Raw genomic sequence first — 18,168 nt, 5'->3', positions numbered from 1 at the left:
TTCCACTTCCCATCATGCATTTGGGCATGCCTACAGCAGTACTTCTCAAATAGTGGGGCGCGCCCCCCTGGGGGGGCGCAGAGCGATGCCAGGGGGGGCGCGTGTGACCTCGGGGAACATGCTTTTTTTTTTTTTTTCTGCCGTACTGGAATAAAGTGTACTTGCGCATCCACTCAGTGGGTGGCAGTGGCGCTCTCATTTTCAGAGTGCGTGCAGTATTTTTGAACTAAGGAAGAGCACTCATCACACAGAAAACAAATATGAAGAGCAGTGCGCCGCCGCCGTTTTCGAAAGCCGTTTTCCGACCGGACTCACTCACGCAGCGACCCACTGTCTTGTCCGGTTCTCACGCCGCCGCCCGATAAGTGCCATTTTCGGCTTGGGATCGTAACGACGACCGCCCTCACCTACGGTTCTACCTCGGCCGCCGAGAATGCGCTTTATTCGTGCCGTTTGCCTTTTAGCTTTGACTTTTAATACTGTGGGTGATGAGGAAAGACTGTTTAATGTGTCTAAAAATAATTATAGCGGACTGCCAGAAGCCAAATCAATTAAGACGCCACTTAAAGACATTCGACCCCAATCTCATTGATAAGCCGCTTGCTTGTTTTTCAGCGAAAACGTGCCGAATATTGCCAACAATCGTCCTGCTTTGTCAGTGTTATATCAGTAAACCAGTGAGCATTGTTAGCATGCTCATTGCAATATGACTCCACACCATTGCAAAGGAGGTAATACTGAGTGTGAGCAGCAAAAATAAAAACTGTCCTTCTGTCCAAGGACACTCTTTTTTTCCTTTATTCATTTTTGTTTTTTCGGTCAAATTTTTTGGCATATTGTCCTCATGAGTGAATGTTTCGAATCATTTTGAATTTTTTATTATTTACTGATTTTATTACATTTTATTTTTCTGTATCAAATGGTCAAAAATGTACCTTGAGTGTATTTTTACAGTTTGAATGTGACTTTTTTTTTTTTTTTTAATTCAGGCAAATTGATGCACGTCAAGTCTTCTCTGTTACAAACAAAACAATTTTAATAAAGTTATACTTTATTATAAGTTGATCTATGTTACTTTTTTTCTTTATTAGAAAAAAAGGACACAATATTAGGCAGATGCGTATTTATAATAGTAATTTTATAGACAAATAATACTATTTACAGTGGCGGCAGAGAGTTTGGGGGGGCGCGAAACATTTACGTCTTGCTTGGGGGGGCGTAGCAGAAAATAATTGAGAAGCACTGGCCTACAGTATCATGTACTGAAAGCTCAACAAATACACTAGATGGCAATATTTAGTCATAAGATACAAAGTCACAAGTCTTTCTATCCGTGGATCCCTCTCACAGAAAGAATGTTAATAATGTAAATGCCATCTTGAGGATTTATTGTCAGAATAAACAAATACAGTACTGTATGTTGAATGTACTGTATGTTGAATGTATATATTCGTCCGAGTTTTATTCATTTTTTTTCTTAATGCATTACCAAAATGTATATGATCGGGAAAAATTATCGGGAATGATTGGTATTGAATCGGGAGCAAAAAAAAGCAATCGGATCGGGAAATATCGGGATCGGCAGATACTCAAACTAAAACGATCGGGAGCAAAAAAAACATGATCGGAACAACCCTAGAAAGCAGTGATTATTTTTTTCTAGTCACATCTTAGATGCAATTATTGGCTGTTTTCAACAATGTACATTGAAAATAAAGACATTGATTGACTGAAAATGGTTCAATTTTGGATTAAATGTCTTTTTTTTTTTCTCAAGTATACTTATAATTGCTCTTTACCTAAAAAAATGTTTTATCCGATTACTCGATTAATCGATAGAATTTTCAGTCAATTACTCGATTACTAAAATATTCGATAGCTGCAGCCCTAAATATAACACAGCGTAACAATGCGCATATGACAATTTACAGTACTTGGACAGAAATCCATCTGAAGGCGACTGTGAGATTGATTTTGGATTGACTGATGATTTTATGACACTGCGGGTGTGTGCTGGTCCCCATGAGAAACAGTCTTCCTTTAGCCAAAACACTACCGCTTTTGTCCAGTGGCGTCTCAAATCAAGCAGAACTAAAAAAGTTACCAAGTTGGTTTACCAAGTTGCTTTAACAATTGTTTGGTTTCCTAATTTAAACTCATGTCCGGGTGTGAATGACTACCGTAATTTTCGCACTATAAGCCACCACCCATTAAATTTGACACGAAAACGGCATGTGTTCATAGATAAGCCGCACCGGACTATAAGCCGCAGCTGTCCTCACTGTATTATGAGAATTTACACCCAAAGATATTAACTGGTAACACTTTATTTGACAGCAGCATCATACGACTGTCATAAAACCAAATGAACCACCATGAAGCTTTGAACCAATTGGCTGCAAAGCTTCATTGCTTCAAGAAGCTCCATTCGGCCATCACTGCTCCCTTGGGGGAGACAGTCACTCTTCTGCCACCTGCTGTCAATACTGTTGTTGTCCAACATGCCTCCTAGCATGCATTGCAGCACTACAGATGTAAATAACAATCAAAATTCATGTTCTGTGCTAATTATATATTCAGTTACTGTTCCAGTTTTTTCATTAATACTAGTTATGGTATTTGGTAACACTTTATTTGAAACTGGTGCCCTAAAGTGCCTGTGACAGCATAAAAGAAATCTTAAATCGCATTATTATGTGAATTAGAATCATATTTTTCAGACGATTTGTCTATATACAACAATTTGGCAAAGCGCAGATTACGAGAAATTAGTCTTTCAATCTGTCATTATAGCGCTCTCGCGTCGCCAGCTGGTGGATTACGTTGGCAGGGTCATGATTTCATCTGATTTAGAATTCAGCCCGTTGAGGGGGAATTATTCAGAACGAGGAAAATGCGACGAAGAGAGTAGCAAAATGTCATTGTTTCAATCTGTCTAATATTTTTACAGGATATTCTTTTTATCTAGGTATTTTCCCCAACTGCGAAATAAATGGTATGGTCATGGTCAAATAACAGGCTAGTGCTAAATGTAATATGAAAAATTAAAAATGCATTTATTCAGTACAACATGGCGAAATTACTCCATAATGGTCAAAATTGTCGACTTCTTGCACCTCCCAAATGATATTTTATGCCACCGGAGTTAGTCAGGCTTTTTTCATTACCTCGCTTTGGAGAGCATAAACAAACCAAGAGGCGTGACAGCTAGCTGACATGCTAACCTGAACCAAGCGGCATTTCCAAGTCTTATTCTCACCTTTCGAAGCGAAAAATCACACAAAAATACCCCGGATCATATCCAACGGCGGCAGGGTTGTCATTTGTCTTCGCCGATCGGCAGCGAGCAAGTTACAGCTTGTCGTTTCCCTGCTGGGGGCAGAAGAGGTCGTTTGGCTGGGAAGCAGCTGGAGAATGACCGCCGGACAAACCGGCCGATGTCCGAGGAGCGCGTAGCTCACCGAGCCCAACCCGAGGATAGTGGTCAATTGCCGGGCACGCGAAGAGGGCAGAGGGGGTTGGAAGTCTGGACTACTGGTCCTTCTCAAAAGAATTAGCATATTGTGAGAGTTCATTATTTTATATAATGTACTGATAAACATTAGACTTTCATATATTTTAGATTCATTACACACAACTGAAGTAGTTCAAGCCTTTTATTGTTTTAATTTTGATGATTTTGGCAAAAAAGTCAAGAAAAACCAAAAATCCCTATCTCAAAAAATTAGCTTATCATGAAAAGGTACTCTAAAGAAGGTACTAACCTAATCATCTGAATCAACAAATTAACGCAAAACACCTGCGAAAGATTCCTAAGGCTTTTAAAAACTCCCAGCCTTGTTCATTACTCAAAACCGCAAGACTGCCGACTTGACAGCTGTCCAGAAGGCCATCATTGACACCCTCAAGCAAGAGGCTAAGACACAGAAAGAAATTTCTGAGCGAATAGGCTATTCCCAGAGTTCTGTGTCAAGGCACCTCAGTGGGAAGTCTGGCTGCACCCTGAGAAAGATTGTGGAGAAGGGCCGATTCCAGACCTTGGGGGACCTGCAGAAACAGTGGACTGAGTCTGGAGTAGAAACCTCCAGAGCCCACTTGGAAGCCATTGTGTCCTTATCCTTCTACTTTAGGACAGATAGTAAATGAATTATGTCATGATTGCCTTTGAATCCTGTTTGTTTTTGCACCCGCAGGACGAAAGCAGTCCGGACAAAGCAGGCCATCAATCAGATGATGAGCGATGGGACACCCCGCCTCCTAAACCACCTCGTATTCGCAGGTAAGAATTTTTCTATGGACATCTTAGCCTACCAACACAAACTTGTTGGGAGGGTGCGTGTTGGCCAGAGAAAGAACTACCGTGAGTGTCGCACTAAAAGGCCCACCTGTCTATTAAGGGTGTGCCAAAAATTCGATTATTAGATGCATCGCGATTCAACACGTGACAATTAATAACTCTATGACAGCTGCTAGTTGCGGAACGAAATTCAAGACACGTCTGCTGCCCGGACAGCCTTAACGGACGCACGCACAACGTTGTGATAGCTGCAGCTGGTTACTGAGCGAGAGATATACTACTTTTCAAAAGACCTGAAAATAAATTTGTGTATGAGACAGGCAGAGACCCGGCGGTCGCGCTTCTGTGCGCAAGTTATTTTTTAGAGCGAGAGGGGAAGAGAGATAGTTAATTGCTTCTTGCCTTTCAGTTGTCCAGAAGTAGGTCCAAGTCGTGTTAACTGGAAGATGTCCCTAGTGTGTTGCTAAGTCCCGTGTGCGTCTATAAGAGGTGAGGACACGAACCCTTTTGTACTGTTCAGGCTTTATTGTTGTTGTTTTTGAGATTTTACTAGTTAGTGCCGAGCGCTATGCTAATTAGCAATTTCGCTAACATGTATTTCCATGTCATTTTGTGCGTTGTTTGGTGGTGTACAAAAGTTATTTCAGATGCAGAACGTTTAAAACCATGATTAGGTACAGCGGTAACACTACAAAGATGCGAAATAGTACAGAAATCTGTGAAAACAAAGTATTTTGGTTAAAAGAAGTCTTATTTCTAAAGGGACTTTGTTTGTTTCCAGATAATGTGGAATTCATTCCACCAATAAATAAATAAATAAGCACTGCCTTTGAAACGGCTAATGTTTTTGCACCTTCTTGTGAAAAAGAGCATCTCAAGGTCAGCTGTGTGTTGTATAGGGATGTCGAGAAATGTGTACTGCCTTTAAAGTGGTTAATGTTTTTGCACTTTCTTGTTCAAAAAAAAAAAAAAAAGGAAAACGGTTTACGTGCAGCTTTTTGTTGTATGGGCATGTTTTTATCGTTCCTGTTGAATCATTAGGATATTTTAAATAAATAATGGGCATAGATTTGTTTGGCTACTTTATTAATTAGTAATGTATGATGCATGGATAATCATGATCATCGTCCATACCGTGATCACCGTTCAATAATCGAATCGTGGCACCCTGAATCTTAATTGAATCGCATCGTGGGGTGCCTAAGATGGCACACCCCTACTGTCTATAAGCCGCCACCCACCAAATTTGACACAAAAATTGCATTTGTTCATAGACAAGCCGCACTGGACTATAAGCCGCACCAGTCCTCAATGTATTATGGGATATTTACACCAAAAGATATTAACCGGTAACACTTAGTTTGACAGCGGCATCATTAGACTGTCATAAGACCAAATGAACCATAATGAAGCTTTGAACCAATTGGATGCAAAGTTTCATTGCTTCAAGAAGCTTCATCTGTCCATCACTGCTCCCTTTGGGTGAGACAGTCAACCTCTGCTGCCACCTGCTGTCAACAGTTATTGTCCAACATGCCTTCTCGCATGCATTGCAGTGCTACAGATGTAAATAACAATCAAAATTCATATTCGGTGCTAAATAGTTAAGTTCCTGTTCCATTTGTTTCATTAATGGCTAGTTATTGTATTTAGTAACAATTTATTTGATAGCAGCATCAAACGACTTTCATAAGACCAAATGAACCAACACGAAGCTTTGAACCAATTGGTTGCAAAGCGTCATTGCTTCAAGAAGCTTCATTTGGGCATCACAGCTCCCTTGGGGGAGACAATCTCTACTGCGACCTGCTGTCAACAGTTATTGTCTAACATACCTCCTAGCATGCATTGCAGCGCTACAGATGTCAATAACAATCAAAATCATGTTCTGTGCAAATTATTTCTTCAGTTACTGTTCCAGTTGTTTCATAAATTGCTAGTTATGGTATTAAGTAACAATTTATTTGATAGCCACATCAAACGACTGTCATAATAACAAATGAACCACCATGAAGCTTTGAATCAATTGGCTGCAAAGCTTCATTGCTTCAAGAAGCTTAATTTCGCCATCACAGCTGCCTTGGGGGAGACAATCTCTGTTGCCACCTGCTGTCAACAATGCTATTGTCCAACATGCCTCCTAGCATGCATTGCAGCGCTACAGATGTCAATAACAATCAAAATCATGTTCTGAGCAAATCATTATTCAGTTACTGTTCCAATTGTTTCATAAATTGCTAGTTATAGTATTTAGTAACAATTTATTTGATAGCCGCATCAAACGACTGTCATAAGACCAAATGAACCACAATGAAGCTTTGAATCAATTGGCTGCAAAGCTTCATTGCTTCAAGAAGCTTCATTTGGCCATCACTGCTCCCTTAGGGGAGACAGTCAACCTCTGCTGCCACCTGCTGTCAACACTGCCATTGTATAACATGCCTCTTAGCATGCATTGCAGCGCTACAGATGTAAGTAACAATCAAAGTTCATGTTTTGTGCTAATTATTTCTTCAGTTACTGTTCCAGTAGTTTCATAAATTGCTAGTTATGGTATTTCGTAACAATTTATTTGACAGCAGCATCAAACGACTGTCGTAAGACCAAATGAACCACCATGAAGCTTTGAACCTATTGGCTGCAAAGCTTCATTGCTTCAAGAAGCTTCATTTGGCCATCACTGCTCCCTTAGGGGAGACAGTCAACCTCTGCTGCCACCTGCGGTCAACACTGTTATTGTATAACATGCCTCCTAGTATGCATTGCAGCGCTACAGATGTAAATAACAATCAAAATTCATGTTCTGTGCCAATGATTTCTTCAGTTACTGTTCCAGTTGTTTCATTAATTGCTAGTTATGGTATTTGGTGACACTTTATAGTTCGAAAATTACGGTAGTTTCTTTTTTTTAAGCTGTAACTCTGTATGATGGATAATAATAGTTAAAAAAAACAAACTCCAAACATTCAACTGACTTCACAGAATCATACTTTTCGTCTCTGATTAGCCTGGAGCATCATTGAAACACTACTTCTGGCCTTATAATGCACGCAGCCTCCCAACTTATCTTCCTGTTGTCGCCTGAGGGCCAGCTGTATTTTTAGATCATTTTTTGCAACTCTTTGCAATAGTCTGCAACTCTTCCCACTCTTGGATATTCCGCACCCCAATCGGAGACAAAAGTAGGAGCTCTCTACCTTCCCTGCAGGCATTTAAACTATGTGTAGCCCGCCGCTTCCCCATACTGGAGTGCCGCCTGCTGAGCCGGAGTCGCTCGTCTCCGCTTTTCCCTCCCCTTCTCCGTTTTAATTTTGCTATATGAGCCCAGCAGGGGTTGTGCGCTCTCTGTTCATCTCTTGTTTCTCATTCACTTTTATGATCTGTACGCAAAAAGAATCACAGCCGCTCCCATGATTAATGCACGTACATATAGACGGATATACTTTTATTACTGCCAGGAGGGGAATGAAGACGTTAGTATGAAAAGACTATAAGCAAATTTAAATGTGGGTCGTCTTGGTTGCATCTCTCATAAAAACAAACATCTTTATCTGACCAAAACGGATGATGGGGAAGCAAACATTTTTCAAAGTATGTACTTGGGATTGCAGCTCCAACCAAAATACACAAACGCGTAGTTAAAAATGCCACTTAAATAGGACACTGTCAACATATATGGTAATATATAGCAGTTTCCCACAAATTCATCCCTCCGCTTCCTAAATATTCACCCTTGAGTGCATGTTTTAAGCCTCCTAAGACCATCCTAGCAGCTATTTTTACTAGCATAGTCCTCAATCTGCCCAGTCACATACACTCCCTTTGAAGCTTGAACGTCAAGGTCATTGATGGTGAGTCAGTGCATACTCAGACACACCCCGAAGAGTCAAATCCTTTGCATGTTTTACCGCGGAGTGTCTTAAAGCGCCTAAAGGCAGCGCTTAATCCTTTATTAACACACTCATTTGCATACAGTATATACTAAATCCTTTTTGTGCTGCTGAATTTGCCTTGGTTCGGGGAGAATGGGGTTTGTTGGAATGTCACACTTGCTATAAATTCATCACCAGGGGGCAGTGTAGCGTAATATCAGTATTGAAATAAACGGAATTGCGCTACTGCAGAGTAGGGGTTTGACAGTATATCGAAAAGGTGATACAGTGGTATGAAAAATTGTCTGAACCTTTTGGGATTTCTCACATTTCTGCATAAAATCACCATCAAATGTGATCGGGTCTTTGTCAAAATAACCCAGATGAAAAAACTGTCTGCTTTCACTAAAACCACCAAAACATTTTTAGGTTTTCATATTTTAACTCATTCACTCCCAGCCATTTTCGTTTTACTGGATTTTGACTGATTTTGCAAGGCCCACAGAAAATTCTGTTCTATTGCTATATAAACATGGAACCCACCAAAATAAAGTTTTGACTCTTCTTTTAGCAGGAAAAAAAAGGTAGTTCATATCTTTTTCCATTCTTGAGAAATCAGCATTAGAAAATACCTTCGTTTGAGTTATTTTCCAATTTCTGATGAAAAAACAGAAATTGAGCATTTTGTAAAAGCATACATTTCAAACATGACTTAAACACAGCTATTTTTTGCTTTTGTGACATCCCAAACATCTGGATAATGTTTTCCTTCTACAAAATAACAAACAACAAGACAGATAGAGCTTTTGATAGCAGTCACAATTTATTTACACATAACTAAACTATTGAACTGAGAGATGACACTAGCCACGTTTACATGCTGACTTTTATTGATACCGATTCAAATCATTCCGAATGGAAATTTCACATCAGCTGTTTACATGTCACTTCATCTATTCCGATCCAGCGTTTACATGTGACTGCCTTTATTCCAAAAGGACGTTTGACAACTGCCGTCTGACATGCGCAGATTAATCAAAACAAAGCGTCACGTTGCAAAACATGGAGATCGATCGTCAGATCAGCTGCTGGTTTAACTTTTCGAGTGGAAACAAAACTTCAGAATGATACGCCGTTCATTTAAAAAGTTGTGTGGGCGCGCTGTGCGTGTGCTTGGAAGCCATGTTGCAAGTGACGTTACCACGTCAGTACGGAGCATGCGCAGAAAGAACGCAACCAGACACCATTCCGCTTCCCTGTTTACATGATATAATTTTACTTCTAATCGGTTTGGGAAAAGGAATATTCCAGCCCTGTGAATCGGAATGAAATTCCATTCGGTTTGGGCCTGTTCATTCCGAATTAGGTGTTTATATGGAACACATTTATTCGGTTTGAACAAATATTCCGATTGTAATTGGAATATTTGGCTCCATGTAAACGTGGCAACTGTTGTGGTTGCGACAGCCGGGTAAACTTTTCCTTCATCGCTGCCTGACTCATCAAAATTGATTTATTGAGTCTTTCTTTTGTGGTGACCACTGCCTCGTAGCGGAGTTCGCCTGGGGAACTTGTGTGGGGCATGTTTTGTTCCTGGGGGGGAAATTGGTTTGGCCAAGCACGGCGTTGCGGGCTCTGCTCAGCGAGCAGCACGGACTCAACGGCATCGTCCGTTGCACTGGTGGTCCCAGTCATTCTGCTCGGTCGTCCAGCGCCTGGCATCCCGGACATCCTCCCGGTTGTTCTGCTCGGTCGTCCGCCGGCCTGGTATCCTGGACGTCCTTCTTGTCGTCGCACTTGGTCGTCTTCCGCCAGCGCCCCGTCCGTGCGTTCCGTTGAGTCGGGTTGCGGGCCTAACCAAATGCGCTACTGCCCTTCAGTGGCCAGTTTTATTGCTTTAAAATGGATTTTCAGCATTGTGCTTTGGAGCTAAGTTGCATCAGAACCTAGAGATGTCTCTTGTGGGAAAAAAAACCGAAAAAGACATAAATACGTCTTTGGGACACTGAAACAATTAAAAATAGAACGCATTTATACGTTTTTGGGAGCAAATGAGTTAAAGAGGATAGTATGCAAACAATTACAGAAGGGGGAAAAATAAGTAAGTGAACCATTTCATTTAATATTTTGTGGCCCTCCCTTTGGCAGCAATAACTTCAACCAGACGCTTCCTGTAGCTGTAGATCAGTCTGGCACATCGATCAGGACTAATCTTGGCCCATTCTTTTCGACAAAAACTGCTGTAGTTCAGTCAGATTCCTCAGATGTCTGGCATGAATCACTGTCTTTAGGTCATGCCACCGCATCTCAATGGGGTTCAAGGCCGGACTTTGACTTGGCCACTCCAGAACGTGTATTTTGTTCTTCTGAAACCATTGTGAAGTTGATTTACTTCTGTGTTTTGGATCATAGTCTTGTTGCAGCATCCGTTCTCTTTTTTAGCTTCAACTGTCTGACAGACAGCCTCTGGTTTTCCTCGCAAACTTTTGAATTCATTCTTCCATTAATGATTGCAAGTTGTCCAGGCCCTGAGGCAGTAAAACAGCCCCAAATCATGATCCTCCCTCCACCATGCTTCGCGGTGGGGATGAGGTGTTGATGTTGGTGAGCTGTTCCATTTTTCCTCCACACATGACCCAAACAATTCAACTTTGGTTTCATCAGTCCACAAATTATTTTGCCAAAACGTCTGTGTAGTGTCCATGTGCATTTTTGCGAACATTAAACGAGCAACATTGTTTCTTTTTATACAGCAGTGGCTTTATCCGTGGCGTTCTCCCATGAACACCATTCTCGGCCATAGTTTTATATGAAGTTTATGTGTGCACAGAGATACTGCACTGTGCCAGTGGTTTCTGTTAAGTCTTTAGCAGATACTCTAGGGTTCTTTTTTACCTCTCTGAGTATTCTGCGCTGAACTCTTGGCGTCATCTTTGGTGGACGGCAACAGTGCCAATCTCTCTCCATTTGTATACAACTTCTCTGACTGTCGAGTAATGAACATCTAGACTTTTCGAGATTGTTTTGTATCCTTTCCCAGCTTTATACAAATCAACAATTCTTGATCGCAGGTCTTCAGACAGCTCTTTTGACTGAGCCATGATCCACATCAGACAATGCTTCTCATCAAGACAATTCTTACCATATGTGTGTTTTATAGTGGGAAGGGCAGCTTTAAACCACTCATCAGTGATTGGGCACACACCTGACTTAAGTTTTTTGGTAAAAATTGGTTTCAATTAGGGCTGTCAAATGATTAAAATTTTAATTGAGTTAATTACAGCTTAAAAATTGTAATTAATCGCAATTCAAACCATTGATAAAAAATGCCATATTTTTCTGTAAATTATTGTTGGAATGGAAAGATAAGACACAAGATGGATATACACTTTCAACATACGGTACATAAGTACTGTATTTGTTTATTATAACAATAAATCAACAAGAGGGCATTAACATGATTAACATTCTGTTAAAGCGATCCATGGATAGAAAAACTTGGTAGTTCTTAAAAGATAAATGTTAGTACAAGTTATAGAAATTTTATATTAAAACCTCTCTTAATGTTTTCATTTTAATAAAATTTGTAAAATTTTCAATCAAAAATTAAACTAGTAGCCCGCCATTGTTGAAGTCAATACACAATGCTCATGGGTGCTGAAGCCCATAAAATCAGTCGCACCCAAGCGCCAGCTGTGGGCGACAAAATTCCCAAAAACACAAGTAACAAGTGGACGTTGCACGTTGCTATCATTTTAATCTGTTTGAGCGGGGCATGTGCGTTAATTGCGTCAAATATTTTAACGTGATTAATCAAAAAAAGTAATTACCGCCCGTTAACGCGATAATTTTGACAGCCGGAGTTGCAATAGCTCTTTAATTCTCCTTAGGCAGAGGATTCACCTATTTTCCCTCTTCTGTCATTGTTTGCATGCTATCCTCATTAAAATATGAAAACCTATAAATGTTTGGGTGGTTTTAGTTAAAGCAGACACTGTTTTTCCATCTGTGTGATTTTGTCAAAGATCACATCACATTTTATGGTGATTTTAGGCAGACATGTGAGTAATTCCAAAAGGTTCAGACACTTTTTTATTCCACTGTACCTCAGAATCATTTTTAACAACTCTAGTTTGTAGTGTCGTATGTACAGCAACTGTTGCTGATGAAAAGATATTCATGAAAGAGTAAAAATTGTGACCAACAAACCCGTTCTCTCCTACTCTTATTTGTTTTTCAGCATCTTATTTGTCTTGGTTTCTTTTAGCCCCTGAGCAGATCATAAAAGTTTCATCTTATCTTTGAAGGACGAGGGTCTTGGATAAACTCTGGTGCTTTAATAATTCATATCCCCATGGAAACGATCCGCTCCAGCGGTGGGAATCATCCGTTATTGTGTAATTTGTGTGTTATTTGCTCTTCCGAGGAAGCCAATATTCAAGTTGTTTGGAGAGAAATTCCAAGTGTGGCCCGGCGAGGTCTTTTTATAACATTGTTTATCTAATGGAAGTGGAATTGGCATAACTCTGTGAATGACCAAGTCACGACTGCGATGAAGAGTACTGGAGCAGGACACTAAATTTATGATCGCATGCAATTTGATCTCCCTGAGGAGGAGACTTATTATTCCCCTTAATCAAGTCAAATCGCATTTGGATCATCCCGGAAGTCAAAGTGTGGTCGCGTAGAATCATTAGCTCCATTATGTCTTTCCTTAATCTCATTGGTTGGAGAAACAATCCAAATAATTGATATTGTGTCGGAAGGTGACCTCTAGTGGTGACAAATAAGAGTAAAGCTTGGACCACATCAATAACGTCTTTCTCTTTTTTTCTTTAGTACCCAGGTGGAAGGCGACGTCAAAGAGGAGATACTTCAACCCCCCGAGCCTCACCCCGTGCCCCCTATACTGACCCCGTCGCCCCCGTCGGCTTTCCCCACCGTCACAAACGTCCGTCAGGATAATGACCGCTACCATCCCAAGCCTGTCATACACGTCCTGGTCACCGCGCAGCAGAACGTCACTCAGGTGAATGATGTACCGTAATTTTCGCACTGTAAGGCACACCTGACTAAAAGCCGCAGCTGTCCTAACTGTATTCTAAGTGTCTTTCATAAGACCAAATGAACCACCATGAAGCTTTGAACCAGTTAGCTGCAAAACTTCATTGCGTCAAGATGCTTCATTTGGCCATAACTGCTCCCTTGGAGGAGACAGTCAACCGCAGTTGCCACCTACTGTCAACACTCTTATTGTCCAGCATGCCTCCTAGCATGCATTGCAGCGCTACAGATGTAAATAACAATCAAAATTCATGTTCTGTGCTAAATATTTCTTCAGTTCCTGTTCTAGTTGTTTCATTAATTGCTTGTTGTTGTATTTGGTAACACTTAATTTGACAGTGGGGCCAAAAGACTGTCATTAGACATTCATAATTATGATATGATGCTGCTATGAGCATTAATGCTTATAACAGATGTCATTTCGTGTTATCCGGCAAATTATACTATAAGTTCCAAACTGGACATAAATGTGACATTAGTGACATACAGTTTGTTCCAAAAGTGAGTACACCCCTCGCACTTCTGCAGGTATTTAAGTACAGTGGGGCAAATAAGTATTTAGTCAACCACTAATTGTGCAAGTTCTCCCACTTAAAAATATTAGAATGGCCTGTAATTGTCAACATGGGTAAACCTCAACCATGAGAGGCAGAATGTAGAAAAAAACCCAAAAAATAACATTGTTTGATTTTTAAAGAATTTATTTGCAAATCATGGTGCAAAATAAGTATTTGATCAATACCAAAAGTTCATCTCAATACTTTGTTATGTACCCTTTGTGTACCCTTTGTTGGCAATAACGGAGGCCAACGGTTTCCGTAACTCTTCACAAGCTTTTCACATAGTGTAGCTGGTATTTTCCCCCATTCCTCCATGCAGATCTCCTCTAGAGCAGTGATGTTTTGGGGCTGTCGTTGGGCAACACGGACTTTCAACTCCCTCCATAGATTTTCTATGGGGTTGAGATCTGGAGACTGGCTAGGCCACTCCAGGACCTGGAAATGCTTCTTACGAAGCCATTCCTTTGTTGCCGTGGCTGTGTGTTTGGGATCATTGTCATGCTGCAAGTCCCCCAGCCACGTCTCATCTTCAATGCCCTTGCTGATGGAAGGAGATTTTCACTCAAAATCTCTCGATACTTGGCCTCATTCATTCTTTCCTTTACACAGATCAGTCGTCCTGGTCCCTTTGCAGAAAAACAGCCACAAAGCATGATGTTTCTACCCCCATGCTTAGCAGTGGGTATGGTGTTCTTCGGATGCAATTCAATATTCTTTGTCTTCCAAACACTAGAACCTGTGTTTCTACCCAAAAGTTCTATTTTGGTTTCATCTGACCATAACACATTCTCCCAGTCCTCTTCTGGATCATCCAAATGCTCTCTAGCGAACCGCAGATGGGCCTGGACGTGTACTTTCTTCAGTAGGGGGACACATCTGGCAGTGCAGGATTTGAATCCCTGGCGGCGCATTGTGTTACTGATATTAGCCTTTGTTACTATGGTCCCACCTCTCTGTAGGTCATTCACTCGGTCCCCCCGTGTGGTTCTGGGATTTTTGCTCACCGTTCTTGTTATCATTTTGACGCCACGGGGTGAGATCTTGCATGGAGCCCCAGATGGAGGGAGATTATCAGTGGTCTGGTATGTCTTCCATTTTCTAATAATTGCTCTTTACACCAAGTGTTTTACTTATTGCAGATTCAGTCTTCCCAGCTTGGTGCAGGTCTACAATTTTGTCTCTGGTGTCCTTTGACAGCTCTTTGGTCTTGGCCATAGTGGAGTTTGGAGTGTGACTGACTGAGATTGTGGACAGGTGTCTTTTATACCGATAATGCGTTAAAACAGGTGTCATTAATACAGGTAACGAGTGGAGCCTCGTTAGACCTCGTTAGAAGAAGTTAGACCTCTTTGACAGCCAGAAATCTTGCTTGTTTGTAGGTGACCAAATACTTATTTTCCACTCTAATTTGGAAATCTTTAAAAATCAAACAATTTGATTTTCTGTTTTTTTTCCCCACATTCTGTCTCTCATGGTTGAGGTTTACCCATGTTGACAATTACAGGCCTCTCTAATATTTTCAAGTGGGAGAACTTGCACAATTAGTGGTTGAGTACTTATTTGCCCCACTGTAAATCAACAAATAAGCCGCACTGGACTATAAACCGCAGGATTCAAAATGAAGGAAGAAAGTCGCGGTTTTATGCTGTCTTTTTCTGTGGCAGTTGGTGTGCTGAATACTGAGCTAATAGCCCAGTCTAGCTTTAGGTGCTAGCGCGATCTTTTAAGTTCTCTGGGAGCTATGTAGGAAGTAGAAAAGATTATCTATGGATCACAATGTCAAAAAAGTGCAGTGTTACATTTTCCGTTTGAAAAAAAATCATGGTTATTGAAGCATTATATTATTCTTTCGTTCTAGAATGAAGGCACCGAAAAACAGAAGAACCAGTCTGAAGAAAATCCCAAAACGCACACCAGTCCATCAGAATCCAAAGACCAAAATCTCTGTCAAAAGCAGCAGATGTCCAATCTGGATCTCAACGAAAACTACAACAACAAACTATCCGCAGCAACGGCGAAGTCCGAAAGCATGACTCCTCCCATGCCGATATCCCCCACGGCCGATTGCTGCGTGGCGCCACGCATCGAGAGGAAGTTAAGCATCGAGATTAAAAAGGTGCCTTTGCAGGAAGGACCTCGTAGTTTCGAGACGTCCTCCTCCGGGAGCGCGTCCGGCGGTTGTCCGGCCAATAGCGGCAGCCCGCTGCAAAGATGTCACGCCTTCAAGGCCCGCTCCGGACAGCCGCTACTCACGTCCAGCTCCTCGCTGTCCGAGGACTCCGGCACGGAGGGCGGAGTTGGCGGGGAGAACCAAGGAGACGGCGGCGTCCTCGCCAGACCCAACCACCTCCCCGTGAAGAGCGACTGCGGGGAAAGAGCGGCGCTAAAGGCCAGACACGCCATACGGACGCAACACTGCGCCAGCCCTGACAAACCTTACCCAAAGACCTCCTCCTCTTCGTCGTCCTCCGATCGAGTCGCCCCGTCCTCCTCGTCTTCCTCGCACCTCTCCTCCTCCTCGTCATCCTCCTCCTCCACACCAGTTCGGACTGCGCTGAGCTTCACCAACCCGCTACACTCCGACAACTCCGACGAAGAAGGCGACGGGGAGATGTCGTCGGGCAGGGAGGGTCATCACACCAGCGTTTCCACGGCCACAGTCACTTCCCTTCACTTTGGAGAGAACCAGCTGATACGGAAGGTGTCCCCTATGTCCATCGCGGGGCAGAGCTCCTCTTCACCCACTGCAGCCACAGCAAGTATGTGATCAACGTTAAGCTCCGCCTATTTGTACAAATTCAATTACGCAAACTACTGATCGGGTTGTCTAAACCAGAAGTTCTCAAACATTTTGGGGTCAGGGGTGGGTTAAAATGTCACACTCACAAAACCATAGTCTTTCCGACTCTTCCTCTTGGGCCCGCCAGGCTTATAAAGCACTAGGGGGAAAAACTGTTGTAAAATCACTTACTGTCCAAAAATGGCGATCAATCAGGACAAAAACTAACGTGAACCATAGACTTCTTAATTGTATTGACGGGTCGCATCCGTCAGCCGCTGCCTTCAAGTAGAGGGCCGTCCTACAGTCCATTTCAGTTATTCGCAGTTACGTCGCAGTTAGGCAGCACATTCAGCGATTCAACGCCGGATTTAGGTTGAAAAAGTACGAAAGCTGGACTGCATACAAACAGGAAGGATTGTCTCAGTAAAGATTAGTTCAAGGACTCAAGGTAATATATTTTTCGTATCATGCATGCATTTTATAACATTATGAAAAAAATCAATGGGAGAAATTATCCGCTACGGACTAGCATCATTCTTCGACATATTTCCATGAAAATAAATGCTACATGCGCGTTTTTTTTTAAATTTTTAATTTTTTGCTTTTAACAGAGAATCGAGACTGTCCATATCTATAAAGAATTCAGGGATTTAAGCATTTATTCACAAGAATTTTAACCAGAAAAGCTCTGTTTACCGCAGGCAGCTGGTAGCTACATTGACTAACAAGCTAGCATCGTACTTCGACATATTTACGTAAAATAAATGCTAACTGCACGTTTTTTTTTTTTTTGCTTTTAACCAAGTATCGAAACTGTTTTATGTCCATATCTATCAAGAATTCGGGGATTTAAGCATTTATTCACGAGAATTTTCACTGGAAAAGCTCTGTTTACAAATGGCGGCCGCCACATTGACTGAAAAACTAGCATCGTACTTGGACATATTTACGTAAAATAAATGCTAACTGCACATATTTTTATGCTTTTAACCAAGAATCGAGACTGTTTTACGTCCATATCTATAAAGAATTCAGGGATTTAAGCATTTATTAAAAGAATTTTTACCGGGAAACCTCTGTTTACATATGGCAGCCGCCTCACTGACTGACAGACTAATATCGTACTTCGACATATTTACGTACAATAAATGCTAACTGCACATATTTTTATGCTTTTAACCAAGAATCGAGACTGTTTTATGTCCATATCTGTAAAGAATTCAGGGATTTAAGCATTTATTAAAATAATTTTTACCGGGAAAGCTCTGTTTACATATGGCAGCTGCCACACTGACTGACAGACTAGCATCGTATTTCGACATACTGTATTTACGTACAAAATAAATGCTAACTGCACGTTTTTTTGTTTGTTTTTTTGTTTTAACCAAGAATCGAGACTGTTTTATGTCCATATCCATAAATAATTCAGGGATTTGAGCATTTATTCACAAGAATTTTCACCGTAAAAGCTCTGTTTACATATGGCGGCCCCCAAATTGACTAACAGACTAGCATTGTACTTCAACATATTTACGTAAAACAAACGCTAACTGCATTTTTTTTTTTTTTTTTTTTTTGCTTTTAACCAAAAAT

General features: G+C 41.2%; 1 protein-coding gene across 7 annotated transcripts in view; it reads left to right on the top strand.

The window, feature by feature from the left end:
• The window catches only part of ptpn12 (protein tyrosine phosphatase non-receptor type 12), a 177,083-nt gene that overhangs the window by 139,677 nt on the left and 19,238 nt on the right, over positions 1-18,168 (top strand). For all 7 annotated transcript variants that reach the window (XM_057853847.1, XM_057853850.1, XM_057853851.1 and 4 more), the window contains 3 exons: positions 4,194-4,279; positions 13,009-13,198; positions 15,652-16,552. In XM_057853847.1, the coding sequence (XP_057709830.1) occupies positions 4,194-4,279; positions 13,009-13,198; positions 15,652-16,552 (1,177 nt within the window). The remainder of the gene's footprint in view (positions 1-4,193; positions 4,280-13,008; positions 13,199-15,651; positions 16,553-18,168) is intronic.

This window comes from Corythoichthys intestinalis, chromosome 13 (assembly GCF_030265065.1).
Source record: "Corythoichthys intestinalis isolate RoL2023-P3 chromosome 13, ASM3026506v1, whole genome shotgun sequence".
In the NCBI taxonomy this organism is placed as follows: domain Eukaryota; kingdom Metazoa; phylum Chordata; class Actinopteri; order Syngnathiformes; family Syngnathidae; genus Corythoichthys; species Corythoichthys intestinalis.
This window is presented reverse-complemented; position numbering and strand designations above follow the sequence as displayed.